This window comes from Littorina saxatilis, linkage group LG1, assembly GCF_037325665.1.
Source record: "Littorina saxatilis isolate snail1 linkage group LG1, US_GU_Lsax_2.0, whole genome shotgun sequence".
Lineage (NCBI taxonomy): Eukaryota > Metazoa > Mollusca > Gastropoda > Littorinimorpha > Littorinidae > Littorina > Littorina saxatilis.
The window spans coordinates 12012929-12035087 of record NC_090245.1 but is presented as its reverse complement, the minus strand read 5'-3'; the positions used below and the strand labels follow the sequence as shown (position 1 = coordinate 12035087).

Genomic DNA, 22159 nt, shown 5'->3' with positions numbered 1-22159 from the left:
TGTGATAAATTACCTGTATTTTCAGACGTTCTGTTCATTGTGTGATAAATTACTTGTATTTTCAGACTTTCTGTTCATTGTGTGATAAATTACCTGTATTTTCAGACTTTCTGTTCATTGTGTGATAAATTACCTGTATTTTCAGACGTTCTGTTCATTGTGTGATAAATTACCTGTATTTTCAGACTTTCTGTTCATTGTGTGATAAATTACCTGTATTTTCAGACTTTCTGTTCATTGTGTGATAAATTACCTGTATTTTCAGACGTTCTGTTCATTGTGTGATAAATTACCTGTATTTTCAGACGTTCTGTTCATTGTGTGATAAATTACTTGTATTTTCAGACTTTCTGTTCATTGTGTGATAAATTACCTGTATTTTCAGACGTTCTGTTCATTGTGTGATAAATTACCTGTATTTTCAGACGTTCTGTTCATTGTGTGATAAATTACCTGTATTTTCAGACTTAAGGACTGAGGTGCACGACAAAGTTAACACCCGAACGGGTGCCACCCACAGTGTTGGATTGGTTGAAACTGAGATGTGTTGTGATTTCAACGAATCAGAACCCGCGGTTTGTTCTCTCCCGTTTGGGTGGCACCCACATTCGGTTCGTGCGCCTCAGCGTATGTAATTGTGCGTGCGTGCGTGCGTGCGAGTAGAAATTCCGTTAGTTTGGAAAAGGATGTGCGTGGTTCTGGTTTGAAAGTCTTCGTCGCCATAGTACTTTCGCTTTAGGATTAAGCTTTCAACCCCATTATCTAGCATTACCTGAAATGAGTGGAGATGGTGTGTGTTGTTACAGATGGAGAAACCAATTCGAGCGGAGGGCAACGTGGAGGTGTGGCTGTTTGAGCTGATGACCCAAGCTCAGTGGTCTCTTCACTGTGTCGTCCGAGCTGCTGCCATGACCATTCAAGACGCGGCCTTTCGCCTCCTGGAGTTTCTCGAGTCCTACCCTGCCCAGGTGATGTACTATTTCTCTCAATACATAAATTTACACACGTCTTACAGAGTCATTTTAGTCCCGAATTAAGCCAGTGGATAGGACGTCACATACTGAACGAGGAGCCACTGTTTGAGATTGACTCAGTTAGACAGTGAATCTCACACGGGGCTATCTATATCGGGTTTGTGACAGACTGTATCCCGACCCCCACAATTGCTTGACATCATTGCTCGAAACAGAAAACCTAAACAAATGGTGGCACAATGCATTGTAGAGTTGCCCTTGGAAACTGAGCCAAACAATAACCGCATTCAAGAGATCATGCCCATGGCGTCACAGCGAATAATGAGCACCAGTAAGAATACTTTAGAAAGCGGACAGTAAACAACACGCACATCACATTCAACTTACACCATGATCCTTTGAGTCCTGGCATACACATCAGGCAATTCTTCATCTTTGTTAGCGGCCTCACCTGCTGTTTTGAAAGGGACACAGCCTCTTCCACATCCAGTAAAGCAACGACTGAGTTCCGAGCATCTTCTGTGATATGAATGGTATTAGTGTTTGTCAAGCAAAGGATTTGTAGCGTTATGTAAAAGTATATTTTTTTCTTCAGTTTTACAGCGGTCTCGTTCGGTAGTTTCATATCTGGCTAACAGGGACGAGCACCGAAAGATAGCGCTTGTTAGGCGTACTGTTCTTTGCCCACTCCGTAGCCTTTGGCAGCTTCCATGCGTAGAGTTACTAAGGACCAGTCAGCAAGGTAGTTGCGTTTCTCTAGGTGGGGTTGCTGGGTCTCCAAATGATCTGGACCAGAGATTCTACGGACGCTCTGACCAACGCCAAGTTTGACCGCAAGGTGATGGTCTCGACCAACCAGTCCTTCCTGGAGCTACTGAACACGCTTATCGCGCAGACCACGCGCAACCTGACCAAGGTGGAGAGAACCAAGTTTGAGACGCTCATCACCATTCATGTGCATCAGCGGGACATCTTTGATGACTTGGTAAGTCGCTGAAGGTGGTCCTTAATTGAACCCGAAGTCGACTTTGCCTAGTCTTTTTACCGAAACTTCAGTGCTAAAGCTTAGTCGACTTTATCAAGTTAAGAACAGGCTTTGGGGTTTAATGGTTATTGTTTTTCTTCTTCTGGGGCAGTGATTGAACTGTAGGAGAAACGTTTCGTTGAATTGATATTCTGGGGGTAGTTTGGAATACAGGAGCTGAATTGAATTGAAGAAATTGAAGACTTATTTTATCTGCTTATAGCGATATATTGTTTGCTAGGGGATTGTTACTGTCTTATCATATGAGTTGGAAAGAGAAAGGAAACAACTTGAATTCGCTGTTTCACATTGCCACACTTGACTTGTTTCCAGTATCGAAAAAATATCAAGGCCCCAACTGATTTTGAATGGATGAAACAGTCACGCTTCTACTTCATGGAGGATATCGACAAGTGCACCATCGGTATCACTGACACAGAGTTCATCTACCAGAACGAGTTCCTGGGCTGCACAGAGCGCCTCGTCATCACCCCTCTGACTGACAGGTACAGGGGAACCCACTTTTGACGACCTCCCCACCCTCCACCCACCCATACCCCCGATTTGTGATCTTCTTTTAAAGACCTTGCTGGTTCGGATTTTTGTTCATAATGTCTTATCTGTGTTCAAGGGGGAGGGGTGTCACGAAAAGTGAAATCTGAATATTTGTAAGATTTCTTGGAATTTTGTTGGGTACTTTTCAGAAAAAGAGCATAAAAAACACCTGCATGCCCATTTTTTGACCAAGCACCAAATATTTTCTTGAAAAAAGACCAATGTCTTTAAAAAAAAAAGTACAAAAATAGCACCCCATGCTCCATGAAATCAGTAAGATATTTTTGAAGCCACAGGCTTCAAATTTGGTGCAAATTACTTCCAGGCATCAATTCTTGACTCCTACAATGCCATTTTGACCAAATTACCCCAGTTCCAATTCAGAAGCATGAAATGAGAGAAAATAAATTAATGCATAAAAACTACCCAATGAGGCTTGCATTATAGTCTATAACAAAATTGATGAGTTAAAAAAAACACTGGTTGTAGGAATCAGGAAAAATCAATATTAACTCCTTCAACAAAAAAATATATATAAGTCTACCACAAGTAGTTCGGAAGAAAAGTCCGTGTCCACGCTGTTACCGTTCTTGAAAATCCAAATGCTGAGAAAATTGCAATTGAAAGTTTGTGAAATGTTTTTCTACGCACAGTGGAAATATATTGCCAAACCAAGAGTTTGTGTGTGAGTACTGCTACTTTTTACTGACATTTCCAAATACTTCAATTACTCTCCACTATCCCCAATCAGTCCAGCGTTGCACATATTGACATCGGACTGATGCAACACTCGATTTAACATCAAGTACAATGATTTCCATCAGCTGACAATAAGGCGTTTTGAATTTTACTTGCAACTCTGAATGTTCTCAGAGTCATCGCAGAAGCAGATATATCGATACTTTCTGGCTAATCTTTGCTCCCACCCCACACAACTGGCTAAGGTTCGATCCGAAATCGTTTTGGAGTGAAAACCCAAATCACGTCATGGAACGATTTTGGACCAACATTCCGTGCTACTAGCTCTTACCGTAAGTCTCTCTCCCATTTAAGACTGATTTTTCTTAGATTGTGTCGACCTAAAAGCGGGGTTTATTCGTATACACAACCTGTACGGGAGATGAGGGAAAGATGGCGTGGCGAAGGAGTGTGGATTTGGCAGAATTTCAGGTTATACTTTCGAAGGATTGAACTGCAAAATTATTGCAGATCTAATGCAAGGATTTCTTTGACGTGTAGGTGCTACATCACCTTGGCTCAAGCTCTAGCCATGGCCATGGGGGGAGCCCCGGCCGGCCCGGCAGGTACAGGGAAGACAGAGACCACCAAGGACATGGGGCGCTGTCTGGGCAAGTATGTCGTCGTCTTCAACTGCTCCGACCAGATGGACTTCAGAGGACTCGGCCGCATCTACAAAGGTAGGTTGTCCGTTCTGGTCCTGTTTGAATATCACGAAGTCATGTGTCATTTCCAGTATTTAGCAATTCTGATGGACACGTGGCACGGTGGGGGAATTCGGGGGCTGTGATTGGATGGTCTCACACATCCCTTTTCCGATCACCAAAGCATAACGCTACGGAAGTTGGCAATTTTAATAACAAAGACGCATGGTTCCGGTTTCTTCCACGTGTATAAAGTACACGCACACCTCGCCAGGTTTGTTTCTGTGACTAGTCGACAGACGATGCCATTTGCTTTGTGTGTGTTTTTGTTGTTGCTTACTGTACATGCCATACATTACGTGTACAATCCAGTTCTTTAACAGGCAACAAACCTTGCAAATTTCCAGAAGCTGCAATCTGAAGCAACCTATCTCTGATTCTAGCAGACGATCTCTCCAATGTTTAACACAAAATCAGCAAACTCTCCTGTCACATTGAACGTCCATTGTATTACCAGCTATGACAGCTATTGTGTTTTCAGCGTAGCAATAGGGTCCGATATTTAGACAAGACAAGTATAATGCGACGAGTCGAAGACGAGTCGCATTATACTTGTTCAAGTCTAAATATCGGACCCTATTGCTACGCTGAAAACACAATAGCGATTATATAGCTGTTCTGACCTTGATTTGTTGTTCCAAACTTACAAAATGACAGTTTTTGAGTCGATGCGTTGATCTCAGGTTTTGATAGCAGACGCCGTTTCTTATGCGCATTAGTTTTGCGCAGGCGCCACACTGACTTTGGAAAAAAACTTGATTTGACAACACAGCTGTTAACAGCTTTTTATTAGTTCATTCGTATACAACAACAAAAAGAAGTTTGAGTTTTTTTCATTTTGAACAAGACTACTTATGAAGAAGACCAAAATACATCAACGGAAAAATAGAAACAACTGAAGAACTAGGATGCAACAAGGGGAGGAGAAGAGAACAACAGCTAATCCGTACAACGCGAGCAGACAGCAAGAAGTTTTCAGTTTGGGTGAATGGCATTTATACTTGTCTCGTCATGAAGCGAACTTTTCAATCTAAGTTATAAACGACTACATGAATGTTAGTGCCATGGGTTGTACATCAATACTTCAGGGGGGAAGTGGGGTATTTGGTGTGGAGTTGCGAGATAAGAAAAGCCGAATGCGAAACTGAGTTTGTGTTAGTCGGCAACTCAGTGAGCTCACACAGGCACACAAAAACGGCTGTTCCGTTTTACTCCCCTGTTTGCACTACATCTTTCGACTTTGGGCATTTTGTGGTGTTTAGGGACAAAAAATAATTGGTTTAGTCCTGTTTCATCGGGAAGTTAGCAGAAACGGGTATGCTATCGACATTTGTAAAGCTGAAAAACATTCCCGAGAAGAATTTCAAGTTGTCAGTGTATGCTGTTGTCGATAGAAACATCGCCGCGTGGTACAGATGGGTAAACCGGAACCATGCGTCTTTGTTATTGACAATATGCTTTTGGATATTGAGTAAAATGGCCGACTTCCGTAGCATTATGTTTTGATGATCGGAAGAGACCATCCAATCACAGCCCCCGAATTCCCCCACGTGTTCATCAGAATAGCTATATAGTGCAATGTTGAAAAGAAGTTACCGGTCTGAAACATTTAGTCGTTTCTTCTGAGACAATCCTTGTTCTCTTATCATCTACAGATTCACCGCAGTCTTCACCACGCGAATTCCCAACAGAAGTCAGACTTTCGAACATACAATCTACGTAGGCAAGCATGATACGTCATGAAGTCATATGATTCCTAGCATATTGACGTAATGCTAAGCATCCGGTTATCTCGAGTTTTCTCTGTAATACATGTCCGTGGGTTTTTCAATGTTCGGTTATTTCCGTGGCTTCATGCGGAAAGGGAACCGTCGTCTGCAATCAACAACATGGACCATTCTGTCCACAGCCAAAGCTTTTATCACACAAAAATTGCTATATATGACAGCTAGAACCGTATTTGTTACATTTTAGCAGTGTTGACCCCGAGTTTTTACTGCAAACAAAAATTAATAGCAAAATCTCAAAGTATGTGCGAGTCCCCTAATATGAACCACCTTCAACGAATCGAAGAAAATGAAAGCTAAAGGCTATTTTTATTAATTCATTAAGAAGCTTGCTGGAAATAATCTATAACTAGCCCTCGAGATTTAAAAAAAGATGCAACAAAAAGTCTTCTTTTCGTGGAAGTTGATAATTTCACTTATTTTCACTCTGTTTTTGATAAGCTTCTTTAGTTTCCTGGTGTGCTACAAATAATGCTCTCATCAACCCGAAACCGATAAATCTATGTGGCAAATGGACTTTTATTCTCTGTTGTTATTGGGGTTTTTTGTGTGTTTTTTTAAGGGGGAGGGGGAGACAACATTTAGAATTGTTTAGCAATTACTGCTCGAAGAATAGCTAGCAGCATCACTGTGTGTCACAAGTCCGAAGCGTACATTGTCTCTTATCTTCTGTGCCCAGGCTTGGCCCAGTCAGGATCGTGGGGCTGTTTCGATGAGTTCAACCGAATTGAGCTGCCTGTGCTGTCAGTGGCTGCTCAGCAGATCGCCATTGTGCTCACCTGCAAGAAGGAACGCAAGAAATCGTTCATCTTCACAGACGGGGACTTGGTGGAAATGAACCCTGAGTTCGGAATCTTTCTCACAATGGTCAGTATTCTGTTTTCCACCTCATATTTAAAATGCCACGTGGTAGCTGGAAATATAATATTTGTTTGTTTGTTTGTGTGTTTGTTGTTTGTTGTTTTGGTTACCTTTTACAACCCAAACTAACTTGTTTCGGGTCCATTTTTCAAACTTACCTTGTCCCTCACACAAATATTTCCAGGTGCTTTACATAAAACATATTTCTCCGTTGTTAATAATCTTACTCTAAACCCTCTACCTCGTCTTCTCCAACATCAAGCCCTGTAGAACTCAAGCCCACATGCACTTGTATCACAGCGTGGTGGGGCCTGTCGATCAAAGTGCAGTCCCAAACCCCTTTGCTTATCATTAGGAGGGGATTGTGCGGGACGGCACTTTGCTTGACAGATCCAATCCAGGCACTTTGATACAAGCGCTTGAGCTAAAATCCACCTTTTCAGCCATCCCCTCCTTGTGTTCGAAGCAACTGTGTTCATGTTTGTACTGTTTGAATGTGAAGCCTGAAGCTGTAAAATGATGGCGTTTGCGCTGGAACTCTCCAGAACCCCGGCTACGCTGGTCGCCAGGAGCTGCCAGAAAACCTGAAGATCAACTTCCGTACCGTGGCCATGATGGTGCCAGACAGACAGATCATCATCCGTGTCAAGCTGGCTGCTTGTGGCTTTGTGGACAACATCGTTCTGTCCAGAAAGTTTTTCGTGCTCTACAAACTCTGTGAGGAACAGCTCACGAAACAGGTAAAGTCTAGGAATTGTTTTAACATTATCCTAGTCTCCTAGTCTTTTTGTAATAGGGAAACGTATTGCTGTGGCTAGGCGTGTTTCTATTCCACTTCTGTGAGGAACACGTACCTGACGAAACAGGTCAAGTCCGGCAGAAGAATTTCATTCCCGTCCCATTCTGTCTGTAATAGGGATTTAAGTATTACAGTGGCTAGGCATTCTTCTGAGACGTACAGTTCTGCCTAACATGGCAGTAGACCTTTGCTGCTAGATAAAAAGTCTCTCCTTTGCAGGTTTCCTTTCTTGAAAGTGACTTTTGCAATAATAATAATTGATACATAATATTTATTAGACCAAAGTACAAAAACTTGTCCTCTGTTCATAGGTGTCCTGTTATCTGAGGAACCTCACGTCAAAGATAGATGATACTAGATACACTTGATAGTTCATTGACCAAAGCGAAGAAGTCGTCTTCATTCAGATGTCCTCTCACATGACAGGCTTCACATTACACATAGCACTATAAACTATTGGGAGACAAAGCAGAGACAAAAGTGTTAAAACATAACACGAGGCAGCACTGAGTTCAGCTGTGATGCACAGGTTCACTACGACTTTGGGCTGCGCAACATCCTGTCCGTCTTGCGCACTTTGGGCTCCGTGAAACGTCAGAACCCCAACGACACGGAGATGACCATCGTGATGAGAGGGCTGCGCGACATGAACCTCTCCAAGCTGGTGGACCAGGACGAGCCGCTCTTCCTCTCGCTCATCAGTGATCTGTTCCCCGGCATCGTTCTGGACAAGGCCGGATACCCTCAGCTGGAGGCAGGCGTCCACAAGCATGTGCAGGAGAACAACCTCGTCTACCATCCTCCATGGATCCTCAAGGTGGTGCAGGTCAGTATTCCAGACTCGTTAGTTATAGACAGATCTAGATCCACTACGTGTTGCCAAGACGTGTACCTGAACGTGTAGCTGTGACGTCACCCGTCGTCAAATCGAGTTTTTACGTCACGTGTTTGCCAAGTTCTACACGTCGCGCCAGCCAACACGACGTGTAAAACGGATTCTGGAGAGTGATCGTGCTGAAGACGAATGTGTTTGTTTCTGTCAATTTTCTCCGTCAATAATTTCAACATAGTAAACTAACATGAAAAGACCTAGTTCAATAGCGGATTTGTATGTGCTGTTTTTAGAAAATAAAAGGTGAGTGTGGGTGGATTTTTTCGCACCGTAGAGAGAAGGCACGCCCGCACACCTTCCAGTCAGAGTGAATCGTGCAATTTTCCAAATGATAGTTATTCTGAGGCACTTTCGGCCACACATGTCTTGCTTATACACAAAACACAGTAGTTAGAAGTATCAGATTATAAGCTTGCACGGGCTTTCTTTCTGTCTGTGTTACGGGATGCTTTTTAAGGTGTGGAGAATCTATACCAAGTTTCGAGTACGTGTACGGGTGACGTAATAGCTTTACGTATAGGTACATGTCTTGTTTACACGTAGTGCATCTAGAACTCTGGAATATCGTCATTGGGTATTTACAGGGGGCAGCTTAGTCCCCATGGCTTAGTTGTACCATCCCGGCTCCGTGGGTCCTCAGAGTCGTGATGGTCAGTCCCACAGCCGTAGATAAGATAGGGCTGCAGGGCCACTTGTTTTCGATGCAGCCACAACGATTGTGAATATAAAATTGTGTATGAAAGATGTTTGGAACTTGCATGACGCCTGCTGTTTAGATTTTATGAGAGTAGAATAGAATAACCTACTTTGCTGAATTCATCCGCTCCTTTTTCATCAAAGACACACGTATTATCTTTAAAACTTAAGGGGTATATTTTTGCAAACGGTTATTTTGTTTGGATTGACTAACGACTGTATCTAGATGTGAAGTAAAGAATGATGGTTGTAGGTTTCCACTCGATGAGAGGTCGTTCGAGTCATTTGCAAGCTACACTTTAAAAAGGTCGACTGAACCAGTTTCTCAGAAACAATCAGCGTGGGAAAGGGATACCTCATCTTTGGCCTCATATCATGTGATCGTATAAATGTGTGCAGTTGTTTGAGACTCAACGTGTGCGTCACGGGCTCATGACTCTGGGGCCGTCCGGAGCAGGCAAGACATGCTGCATCCACATGCTAATGAAGGCTATGACTGAATGCGGAGATCCGCACAAGGAGTGGCGCATGAACCCCAAGGCCATCTCAGCGCCACAGATGTTTGGCCGTCTGGACGTGGCCACCAATGACTGGACTGACGGCATCTTCTCCACGCTCTGGAGACGTACCACTAGAGTCAAGAAAGGTGAGGCATTTCTTCTGGTTGTTTGGTGCGTGTCGGTTTCAAAGTTCACAACATCCTTTCCAGTTACCGTTGACCCGCCTCCAATTACCCCCTTCAAGGCATCCCTCGATAGTTACTGACGTATCTCATCTTGATTTGAATAATAACACGCCTTTCTAGTGCATTTCAAATCAATCAAAATCTTACTCGCAGGTGAGTTCATCTGGCTGGTGCTGGACGGTCCAGTGGACGCCATCTGGATTGAGAACCTCAACTCCGTGCTAGACGACAACAAGACCCTGACTCTGGCCAACGGTGATCGTATCCCCATGGCTCCCAACTGCAAGATTCTCTTTGAACCACACAACATCGACAACGCCTCCCCAGCCACCGTGTCACGTGTTGGTATGGTCTACATGAGCAGTTCGGCTCTCGACTGGAGACCCATACTAGAGGTAGTGATGGTCGACGTATTTAATATAGTGTTTAAAAGAGTCTGATGGTTAAACGAGAACAGCAGCACAGACTATGAGCAGATACGCAACGGGGCAGCGAAGAGTGTCATTGAAGGCCAGGTGTCCTTCAGTGAAAGAGCACTCTGCTTAGATTTGAAGATAAAGGGTCCACGGAAGGCGAATTTGCTGGGAGGTATATTGCACCAGAGTCAGCAGATAAGAGACGTTGTTACCTTCACCAAGAACTCACGGTTGCTGAAAATAAAAGAGTTAGAGACTGAACCCCATTAACATAAGTTTAATTTAATCACATATACTGTACCAGTGAACTATTTGGTGGTTGAAATAGCCGCGACGCCCATGTTTACAAAAAAAACCATAGAAAAGGGTTTCGGAAGTGGGCGGGAGCGATCGCCCTTGCGCATGCGTAACGCAGCACTTTCTTTGGTTCAGGGTGCTCAAAAAGTTGGTCAATGTCTGTGTACAAAAAAATTAACGTTGAATTAAATTACATATCTTATCCCAACTCACATATAGCAATTTACTTCAGTTTAGTGCTAGAACGCTGAACTACGCTTCACCCTGTTAACCCTAAAAATAGAACGGCCTTGACGGTCACAGGTCACCGCCAGGTCAAGGCTACCTCCCTACATGCACTGCACACGCATGCTCTCGTCGCCATATTGTACTCATTCGACTTTTCAGCGCTGGCGTCTGAGGACGTGTTTTGGATTACGCTCGGGCTTTTGTTAGCCCACTGCTTCTTGGCAGTACTTACCCTGGTCAGACTTACCCTGGTCAGTGCACACGCGCAGGTCAGCGTGTCTCTCTGGTTCTAGGATTCAAGACAAAGCCACGCTTGAGGCTCCCAAGTTATCCCCTTTCACGGAGGGTGCCTTGCTGGGACAGCCGTTGCTCGACGCGCTCCACAAGCAAACCCGCGACGATCGGGATTTAGCTATTGCCAAGATAGCGCAACACGGCTTTCCTAAGCCTCAGAGCAAGAGCTACGGCCCGCCTAAACCTTCCGCCTCATCGGCGAATAGGGACAGGTCAGCAAGCCAGCTCTTCTTCAAGAGGACGGGGCAGAGGCGCTCCATACCCTAAGAACAAGCCGTCTTTTGGCAACTCTAGGGGGTCAGGATGCAAGCCTCACCCCCCAATGATGCGTACCCAAACCACTAGCCCACGCAACCACCACGCCTTTGGTTGCAGGCGGCCCTTCACGGGCACTTACACATTGTAAAACATGGCCAACTACCCGGTGCACATTCTGCCTCAAAAACAGTTAGGTTTACTGAGCCACTGTCCTTTACCTATCAGACGGAACAATTTCCGGCTAAGGCTACCCCTTCAGGTAGCGGCATTCTGCCTAATGTTTGCTACTCCTTCCTTGCGACTAGGACTCTACATCAGACAGTTTATGGCTAGTTTCAGACGTACAATCCTCTTTGTTTAAGGATAACCGGCTTCACAGTCGCACATCAGCGACTATTGCCGGACAACATGAAGGAATCTCAAACCTTCCAAACTTTCAGCGATTCACATTAAGTGTTACGAACAGAACTAAGGACACCATATCATGTGGCGACCCTTATGTTCGGCACTACAGGTTTTTGGTTTTTTTGCATTTGGGGATCTCTTTACCAGACGCAAAAGATAGTGAACGCTTTTGTTTTTGGCAATAACAGATAGAAACACACACCTTCTGGTTCACTGTTCCAACTTCGGCATTACGTCTCTCAGGGTCCTTTTCTACCGCGAGTTAACAAACTACACTCTTACTGTAGTCTTTCCAGCGGCGACCCCTGGATTTTGCACAACTTTACATTGCGCTAGGAGTCCTCTCCTACTTCGCAAAATAGTACTCAGCTTTCCGCCCAGCAAATCTCAAACCTTCTCGGCTAAGCCATCTAAGTGACGTCACTTTGTCACCATACGGATGGTATAGGCTTCTGGCAAGGCCGCGCCACCCCTCTTTTCCTCTGGATTAAGCCCACCGAAGGCTGAATCACGAAACTCCAGTTTCAGGAATTCAGCTTCGGATACATACTCAGATCCCTTTGCATGGTTTCTAGCGACATTATAGTCTGAGTCACTTCCGCACAAACAGCTTACCTTTACCCTCGGTGGATATCGAACTTCAGGTTACCAGCACTAAAAGTACCAGTTAATGGAACCTTGGCAAAACAGTGGCCTCCTCTAACAGAGGCCACTTCTATTCCAAAGCCAGTTCTCTTCCCTTGAAGATATCTTCTCAATGTTTCAGAACTAGCTCCACGTAATGCCCCTAGCCATACAGTCATCGGGAGAAATGAAAACTCATTGACGCTCACTCACCCCTCCCTTGGGACGGGAATTGATAGGAGCATGGTCTGAGAGCGTATCAGGTTACTGATACCCGCACGTGCATTTCCCAATTGCGGGCAGGATTAACACAGAGCTAACAGGAAATCAGGTTTTCAATACTCCCGACTTTTCACCCCTGCTTTTGCAACAGGGAAAGTATACCCGCTTCATTGCAGCCATGGCATAGACTTTCTCGTTTTACAGCCAAAGGCAACAGCACGGTCTTGTCCGACCACCGAGGTTAACCAGCATCGGGCCGGTTACTGCCGGGATGGGTGACCGGTTGGAACACGGCCCCGGCAGGCAATCTCTTTAACATTCAAGCTGCGGCCTTACGGCTTCAGCTATTGTACTGTCGTTTACTCAAACACAACATCAGCAGTACTTCGCTCCCTAGAGGGTTACACTGCCGGTTTCACCGGAGTTCGCCTCCCTTTCTTTCAAGCCATCGCGTAGGAACTCGGGTATATAGTTCTCACTGATACCACTCCCGTAGCTATTGAGGACAACTGTTGTCTTCTCTGGAGCTTGATTTACTCTCTGAACTTAATCCTTTTCTTTGAAAAGACCAGTGACATTCTGTCACACCCTCGCAAACGGGGCCTTCCTCTTCACTCATAAGTATTATGAGACAAGGTGGAAAGGAAAGGGGGGGGGCATGTTCGTAACTTGGGCAGTTCTCCCTTGGGCTCCTTCCAGACTGTGCGAGATAGAACATGGACCTACTTCTAGGCCTTACCTGAATTAGACAATGTTTCTTCCTAATCTTATCAGCGTGACTTACTTAGCTCGCAGTATAAGATTACAGGTCTCCCTTAACAGAGAGACCATAGGCTAGATAGTGTTCATAACCAAAGGGTCCCAGCAGGACAAATCTGAGTCTTTTGGTACTGGGAGTTTCTATGCTCCACAGATTTCGAACCGCTACAGCCTTCATAAACCTGACGCACAAAACGCTCTCCCCTTTGCTTCTAGCTACGGCAAGCAGAGGTAGCGAGATTCATGCACTCTCCGGCTTACCGGGAGACGTAGTATTCAATAGAAACGCTCTATCTCACTCCGTTTCTGGCCAGACTTCTTAGCCAAGAATCAGAAGCCAGGACAACCATCTCCGATGGTCTAAGTTCTTCCTCAGTCTTTATAGGATTCTCGCCACAGGCGACCCAGGCTTGTGAATCTGACCAGTTAGATCACTATGTTTCTTCCTGTCTCATACAAGGGGTTAAGATCACAAACAAAGCTACTCTTATCGTCTTTGAACACAAAGAGAGATAAGGACATATCTAAGTTGGTGCTAAAATCAGGTGGATTATCTGAAGTCCTAGACTCCGCCTACTGGAGATTGGAGGACGTCTTTATCAACCACTACCTGCGCGACATTTCCAGTGCGCGGCAGGACGGTTTCAATGCGCTACCAGCAATGGTAGCAGTAGGGCATTTGTTGTCTAGCTCATAGGTGAGCTTCCCACCACCTTAATTAGCAATCTGCTATATGTGAGTTGGGATGAGATATGTAATTTAATCAAAAATTTTAATAATAAATTTTCATTTGATTAATATACTTACCCAACTCACATCGTGAAGTCCCTCCCGCCTACCCCGCTTTAGATTCCCTAAAAATAAGAGGGCGCTTCAAGTGGAATGACTACAATATGGCGGCGAGAGCATGCGTGCGCAGTGCATGTAGGGTCGAGGTAGCCTTGACCTGGCGGTGACCTGTAACCGTCAAGGCCGTTCTAATTTTAGGGTTACTTCCCCCCTTACCAGGCTGAAGCGTAGTTCAGCGTTCTAGCACTAAACTGAAGTAAATTGCTATATATGTGAGTTGGGTAAGTATATTAAACAAATGAAAATTTATTATTAACATTTTCGATTTTCTTCGGGAGATGATTGTCCGTAAATTTCAAAGCCCAAGGTGAAGAGATTTGGACTCATCTGCAGAATCTTAGTAATGAATAGTGTTGGGCCGTTCGTCCATCCGTCTAGCTTTCTGTCGACGTAAAACTTAAAGTTGAAGTTTTCTGAGACGCTATAGAAGCAAGAGGTTTAAAACTAGGACACTTTCAGGGCCTGATAACCACCGGACAGACACAAATCTGGTTGACCTTCGTCAAATTTCAAGGTCACAGCAGAGTTACTGTCCAGTAAAAAAAAAAAATGATCAATTTCTTGAACGTTTTTGAACCTTTGAAATTTCCCACGCTTCTGGGATTTGATGACGTCAGATCTTGACCCAAGTTCGGTTGGCCCTGGTCAAGTTTCAAAAGCGGAGTCAAGTCTGGGTAAAAAGAAGTCAAACACTATAAATTTTCTTCAACGTTTGAGAAGCTATAGCTTTAAAACTTCCAGTGGTTCAGGGTTTGATGACTTCTGATGATGACTCACGTCTGGTTGATACTGGTCATATGTCAAGGTTATATAGTAGGGACGAGTGCAGATCAAAAAGTAGGAAATTGTCATTTTCTTCAATGTCTATAGAGATAGAGCAACAGACAATTCATTTCCGATTCATATTATTCATTACTGACGTGGAAGCCGAAGGTGGGTCGTATAAACGTTTGTTTTTCTTGAGTGTTTGAAAAGAAAAGTTGTTTTGCAGGGTTGGCTGAATTGTCGGCCATTGGCCGAGAAGGATGTCATCATGAGCTTGTTTGACGGATCCTTTGGGTATATTTGGCGCTACACTCAGACTAGCCTTGTGTATAAAATGGACATGCTAGAGGCTTTCGTCATTACTCAGGTGAGCTGAACCGCAAAACTTGGCATGAGGTTATTTTTTGAAGGGTGTGTTGACACTGTCTCTGAAGAAGGGGGTATGCTCTGTGAGAGATTGCCATGCGGAACGCAAAAAAAAGTAGGGTGTATTATTATTATGGTGAGCTTATATAGCGCGAACCACAATTAACTGTGCTCTCCGCGCTTTACATATTAATTTCTGCCGTGTGAAATGGAATTTTTTTACAGACAGACAGACAAACAAACATTTTTTACACACAATACATAACGCATTCACATCGACCAGCAAACCTCAAGCCTGTTAGGCGGCCATTCACTTTTCGCGGCCTTTATTCCAAGTCACACGGGTATTTGATGGACATTTTTATCTATGCCTATACAATTTTGCCAGGAAAGACCCTTTTGTCAATCGTGGGATCTTTAACGTGCACACCCCAATATAGTGTACACGAAGGGACCTCGGTTTTTCGTCTCATCCGAAAGACTAGCACTTGAACCCACCATCTAGGTTAGGAAAGGGGGGAGAAAATAGCGGCCTGACCCAGGGTCGAACACGCAACCTCTCGATTCCGAGCGCAAGTGCGTTACCACTCGGCCACCCAGTCCCGTACAGGTTCAAGCCATTTCTCTTGCATTAGTCAACATCAGTTACAGTGCAGTGGTTACATTTTGTTCTTAGTCAGCCTAACGCAAAAGAGACAAAGACGTACCTTCTCTGAGAAGGATAAAGGTGGGCGGTAGTCAAGATCAGTTACAGTGCAGTGGTTACATTTTGTTCTTAGTCAGCCTAACGCAAAAGAGACAAAGACGTACCTTCTCTGAGAAGGATAAAGGTGGGCGGTAGTCAAGATCAGTTACAGTGCAGTGGTAATGTTCATTTAATTTGGATCTTATTCAGCATAACGCGAAAGAGACCCAACAAATCTCAGCTTTCCTTCCCTGAGAAGGAAAAAGGCGGGCGGAGGCTTATCATTCTTCTTGTCTGAGTGTTGTATTAGTATACGTTGTCAAAATGTTTAACTAGACATTTAATCAAATGTGTTTGTTCAATTAAAGAACGGTTTTGCATGAGAAAGCTTATTGTTTGTTACATTAGAAGCACGAGGCAAGGTAAAAAGAAAAAGCCAATCTTTAAAAAAAAAAAAAAAAAATTTTAAATCTTTTTACAAAACTAACCTTTAATGCCAACACTCCCCCCCCCCCCCCTCTTTCCCCCTTCTTTTTTCTCTTCAACAATATTTTATTCAGGCAAGCACAGATTAAAATAAACTTCTTCATAAGCTTCAAATACATTTTTCCAAAACAAATTTACTGTACAGTCGTTAATAATAATAATAATAATAATAATAATAAATGAGCATTTATATAGCGCAACATCATAACTTTACAATTATGCTCTTTGCGCTTGACACATTTAAAATTAAAACACAGTTATACAAGCATTTACATCTACATTCATAGTCAGCAACGCTTAATTAAAAGCATACACCATCAAACATACATTACAAAAGATTCTTCCACTAACTAAATAATAAAAACATGAATAAAATAGGTAGTGAAAACAAGGAAATACCAGCTGAATACCCTTAATCAAACAGAACATGTTATCAACAATACTGAAAAAACAGCCCTAGATGTTTATATATACTGTTCAAAAAAAGAAACGCATAGTTGCTACTTGCCAAATTTGTTTTATTTTTCGAAAAAATTAACAGAAAATCCAATATTTAGATTATTTGTTTGAAATTTGGTATGGACACAGTTGAATGCACACACAGTTCATTTGCATCTTCAAATCAATCAGTCAATCAATACGATTGGGTGCCGAGGCTGTCAAGTCAGTAGGGGGTGTGACTGCCTTGAGCAGCAACAACTGCCCGGCACCTTCTGGGCATGGACTGGATCAGATGCCGGATATCTTGCTGTGGGATGGTGTCCCACTCCTCCTGAAGTGCCTGCAATAGATCGCGGTGATTTGCCGGCGCTTCTTCTCGCCTGCGCACACGTCTGTCCAATTCATCCCAGAGGTGTTCTATCGGGTTCATGTCTGGCGACATGGATGGCCAGGGAAGCACCTGGACATGGTGGTCGGTGAGGAACTGGGTGGTGAGTCGTGCTGTGTGCGGGCGAGCGTTGTCCTGCTGGAATATGGCATCCTGGTCAGCCAGAAGAGGAAGGGCGTGTGGGCGCAGAATTTCCTCCACGTATCGCTGGGCAGTTATGCGCCCTTGGACGTGCACCAGGGTGCTCCTTCCAGCAGTATTGATCGCCCCCCACACCATGACGCCTCCACCACCATGAACGGGTGCCTCATCCACACAGTTGGGCGCGTAACGTTCGTTTACTCTCCGGTAGACCCTCCTCCGACCATCATGTCGCTGGAGCAGGAAGTAGGACTCGTCGCTGAACCACACGTGTCTCCAGTGATTCCGGACGGTCCAGCGAAGGTGCTGGTTGCCCCACTGCACTCGGTTCTGGCGATGGCGGCGGGTGAGGACAGCTCCTCTGTGAGGTCTGCGAGCTCTCAAACCAGCTTCATGCAGGCGGTTCCGCACGGTCTGGTCCGATAATCGGTGTGGCCCGGGGAGAGCCTGGACAGAAGATGAGGCCGACAGGAAACGATTCCGGAGGTGGCGGAGCCGTATGAAGCGGTCGTGAGCAGCAGTTGTCGCCCTTGGTCTTCCCGCTCGTGGCAAGTCAGCAACGGAGCCAGTGGCTTGAAACCTGACCCACAGTCTACTGATGGTGCTCTGGGACACGTGGAAGTGCCTGGCGATTGCACTTTGACTTTGGCCTGCTTGTAAACGACCCAATGCAATTTGGCGGTCTTCTCTGCTCAATCGGGCCATCTTTCGTCGCTGAATTGTCGTCTGATTTCTTTGTGGCGAACAATCCGCTTTTATGGGTTTTGGAAGACATGGTGAGAGCTCAATATTCCCCGAGTTTCACGAGATTACACTGAAGCATGACGAGTGGTCATGCCAAATGAGCAATTTTGACATTGTAGCCACTGATAACGCATGCGTCACGTGCAGAGCTCACTTGTGGCAATGGACGAAAGGTCGACGACCAGATAAACATTTTCTGCAGTTTGGTGGATATCCTTGTAGCCATATAACTAAATTAACCAAATATTACAAGCTATGCGTTTCTTTTTTTGAACAGTATACATTATCACATTATCACAAAACAACAAATACACTACATGTAGCCTACTGATGGACTGAGAAAACAAAATCAGGGGTTGTATTTCTTGAAGAGGTGCGTTTTAAGTGCTCGTTTGAATGCTTGGGGTGTCTGAGAGTGGCGGATGTGAAAGGGGAGAGAATTCCATTGTGTGGGTGCGCAGAAAGTAGAAGTGCGTTGTCCGTATGTTTTGGTTTTAGTGTGTGATATGGTGAGGATGCAACAGTCAGAAGAGGCACGGAGTTGTCTTGCCGGAGAATAGACGGTGAGGAGTTCAGAGAAGTAAGCAGGAGACGAGCCAGAAAAGAAGTTAAAGCAGAGGGTGGACAGTTTGTAGTCAATGCGGGCTTGAATAGGTAACCAGTGCATCGGACTCCCCCTTATCTGATACCATTGATTCATACCAGATGCTCTCTTTCACTCACCACCTCCCCCCTGCACTCCAACCCTCTTACATTCCCCCGCATTCGTTCCCACGGGACTTTGCTATCACTTCCTCCTGCATTACCTCTACACCCCCCCTCCCTCCCCCCCCCTTTTCCCTGCATATCTGTCTCGTTTAAATAGACTTTATGGTCGCTAACCGCTCCCTCTAAACTCACACTTTAAAATCAAAATTATTATTGAAAAGAATCGCAAATCCCCTTGACTGAGATGTGTATGAGGCGAAACAGCACTCATATCCCCACTCCGTTCTAATCTGTGTCTCAAGTTTGCTTTCAAAGTGGGTATCTTGTAAAAAGTAGATAGAACATTGTTTCTGTCTTAGGTATTGAAATACGTCACGTCTCTTCTGATAATTACCCAGGCCCTGGACATTTACTGATGCTATGGTTAATGTTAATCTTTCTGTGTGTATAAACTTTGAATGCTTTTTTCCTGAGAATGAGTTTCGAGTCGGAAGTTTGCCTGTTTTTCTTGAATAAGGACACACAACACGAAGACAAACAAAACGTAACACATACATCAGGCCTACTTTGGCCTTCATAACAAAGAAAACGGGTGAACAAAGACAACGCAACACGCACGCAAGACCTACTTTGGTCTTTTTAACAAGTAGAAACTAAATTCCGGCTACTATCTGCCCGTTCCAAACCGCAAATCCAAAGTTCATGAACGTTTTCACTTCGGCACACAATAATACATCGGAGTGACTTCCCCTCACAATCCACAAAGGTCAATTCAGCCTCCACCAATCAGACTGAAGCTTTCCCATAAGTTCAAGGTCGTTTTCAACCATTCAGCGACAAGGTCAATGTCAGTTTTGTATGCCGCGTCGACTGCTAGTCTAGCCGCCAAAGACGAGAATCTAACTGTCTTAGAGCGCAAAAACAATGGCTAATGAACATAATTTTCAAAATAAAACAAATCAACACAACATCATCGAGTTCCGCTTCACACAGAACAAAGAAAACCGCACTTCAATCAGAAGAAAAGAGGAAAAACCACCAAACACAATCAAAACACGGCGACAGTCACCGATTCACCGAATCCGTCCCATTCAGTCAATCTTCGTCTTCCAAGGCTCAGTTGACGTCTTTCTCGTCTGAAGCACAATTGTCACCCCCTTCTCAATCACACGGGCCTGCATCTTCCCCTCTGCTCTAATTTTCCTGCAGTCCTTAAGCAGTATCGTGCGTTGCATCCTCAGTGGTGTTGGTAAATCTTTTCCCCTTCTTTGTTGAATACAGGCAACACGGTTGTTGCAAGGAATGATCCCAGACAAGGAAGACAAGGACTACGTCCCGATGACTCCGACTCATTACGAGCGCCTGTACATCTTCACTATCATGTGGAGCGTGGGCGCCTTCCTGGAGCTGGACGACCGCGCCAAGCTGGAGGTCTTCATCCGCACCAGCATGGACTTCCTCCTGGATCTGCCCAAACTGCAGGACCAAGACGCCACCATGTACGACTACTACGTTGACAAGCACGGTAAGAATTCACCGTGTAGGACTGTATACGTTGAAACGCAAGGTAAGATTCCGCCGTCTGCTCCACTGCTTAGATGACAAGCATGCTAAGAATTCACCGTGTACGACTGTACGTTGAAACGCAAGGTAAGAGTCCGCCGTCTGCAACACTGCTTAGATGACAAGCATGCTAAGAATTCACCGTGTAGAACTGTGTGTGTTGAAACGCAAGGTAAGAGTCCGCCGTCTGCAACACTGCTTAGATGACAAGCATGCTAAGAATTCACCGAGTACGGCTGTATGTTGAAACGCAAGGTAAGAGTCCTCCGTCTGCTCCACTGCTTAGATGACAAGCATGGTAAGAATTCACCGTGTAGAACTGTGTGTGTTGAAACGCAAGGTAAGAGTCCGCCGTCTGCTCCACTGCTTAGATGACAAGCATGCTAAGAATTCACCGTGTAGAACTGTGTGTGTTGAAACGCAAGGTAAGAGTCCGCCGTCTGCTCCACTGCTTAGATGACAAGCATGCTAAGAATTCACCGTGTACGACTGTACGTTGAAACGCAAGGTAAGAGTCCTCCGTCTGCTCCACTGCTTAGATGACAAGCATGGTAAGAATTCACCGTGTAGAACTGTGTGTGTTGAAACGCAAGGTAAGAGTCCTCCGTCTGCTCCACTGCTTAGATGACAAGCATGCTAAGAATTCACCGTGTAGAACTGTGTGTGTTGAAACGCAAGGTAAGAGTCCGCCGTCTGCTCCACTGCTTGTGTACAGATGCTAGTTGTCTGATTGGTCAGTTTGAGAATCAACAGAGCTCTCGTGGATCCACGGAAACACGTGGAAAAAAACAACAAGAGAAAAAACGGCTTCGCGATGCGCTAAACAATGAATTGTTTACGGTATATAATATTTTATTTACGGTATATAATGTATTATTTACCAAATCATGAATTATATAGCGGAAACCTATTATATAGCTATATAAAGCATTATTTAGTGTAATAATACTATTTCAAGGCAAAAACAGTAAATAATAAATTATTTATCTAAATAATAAATTATTTATCTAAATAATAAATTATTTATCTAAATAATATTTTATTTAGATAAATAATATTTTATTTAGATAAATAATATTTTATTTACATATAATATTTTATTTATCTAAATAATATTTTATTTAGATAAATAATATTTTATTTATCTAAATAATATTTTATTTATTTAAATAACACTTTATTTACATATAATATATTGTTTAGAGAAAACGCGTAATTATTTATAAATAATGAGTTATTTACAAACACAATCTCTTATTTATGCTAAACAATGCATTATTTAGTGCTCTGGGCTCTCTTTTTTCTGTATCTGTAAATAATGCATTGTTTAATTTAAACAATGCATTATTTAGCTAAATAATGCATGATATAGCTAAATAAAGCATTGTTTAGCTAAATAACGCGTTATTTAGCTAAATAATGTGTTATTTAGACATCAAGAGCTAAAAGGGACTTTTGCACCATTCGGATTGCCATATTACCTCCCCCTGTTTTCATGATCCTCTAAAACAAATGAGTTTGCTTGCCCTCGTTTCCTTCGTCTTTTTCTTTCGCTCCTCTGTCATTATGACGTCAAACCTACAATAACGTCACGGAACACGTAAAAGAAAGTCCATCAGAGCTAGGATTCCATTCTTACGGCTGCGGTGCGGCTCCGGCGACGGCAGCGGCGACGGCAATTTGAAAAACATTGATGAAAGAAGGGATGACCCCATTCACACGGGTGCGGTACGGCGACGGCGACGGCCCGGCGTGCGTGCGTTTTTTCAAGAAAGCTCCATGTGGCTTTCTGGACTGCCGTCGCC

The 22159-nt window shown here is 44.0% G+C and overlaps 1 protein-coding gene across 2 annotated transcripts in view; it reads left to right on the top strand.

Annotated features, from left to right (window-relative positions):
* LOC138962139 (dynein axonemal heavy chain 5-like) overlaps positions 1–22159 on the top strand; it is a 116093-nt gene that overhangs the window by 36611 nt on the left and 57323 nt on the right. For both annotated transcript variants that reach the window (XM_070333859.1, XM_070333867.1), the window contains exons 28-38: positions 807–968; positions 1735–1959; positions 2332–2504; positions 3793–3971; positions 6462–6649; positions 7189–7383; positions 7972–8268; positions 9430–9676; positions 9869–10110; positions 15059–15199; positions 20073–20316. In XM_070333859.1, coding sequence (XP_070189960.1) covers positions 807–968; positions 1735–1959; positions 2332–2504; positions 3793–3971; positions 6462–6649; positions 7189–7383; positions 7972–8268; positions 9430–9676; positions 9869–10110; positions 15059–15199; positions 20073–20316 — 2293 coding nt within the window. The remainder of the gene's footprint in view (positions 1–806; positions 969–1734; positions 1960–2331; positions 2505–3792; positions 3972–6461; positions 6650–7188; positions 7384–7971; positions 8269–9429; positions 9677–9868; positions 10111–15058; positions 15200–20072; positions 20317–22159) is intronic.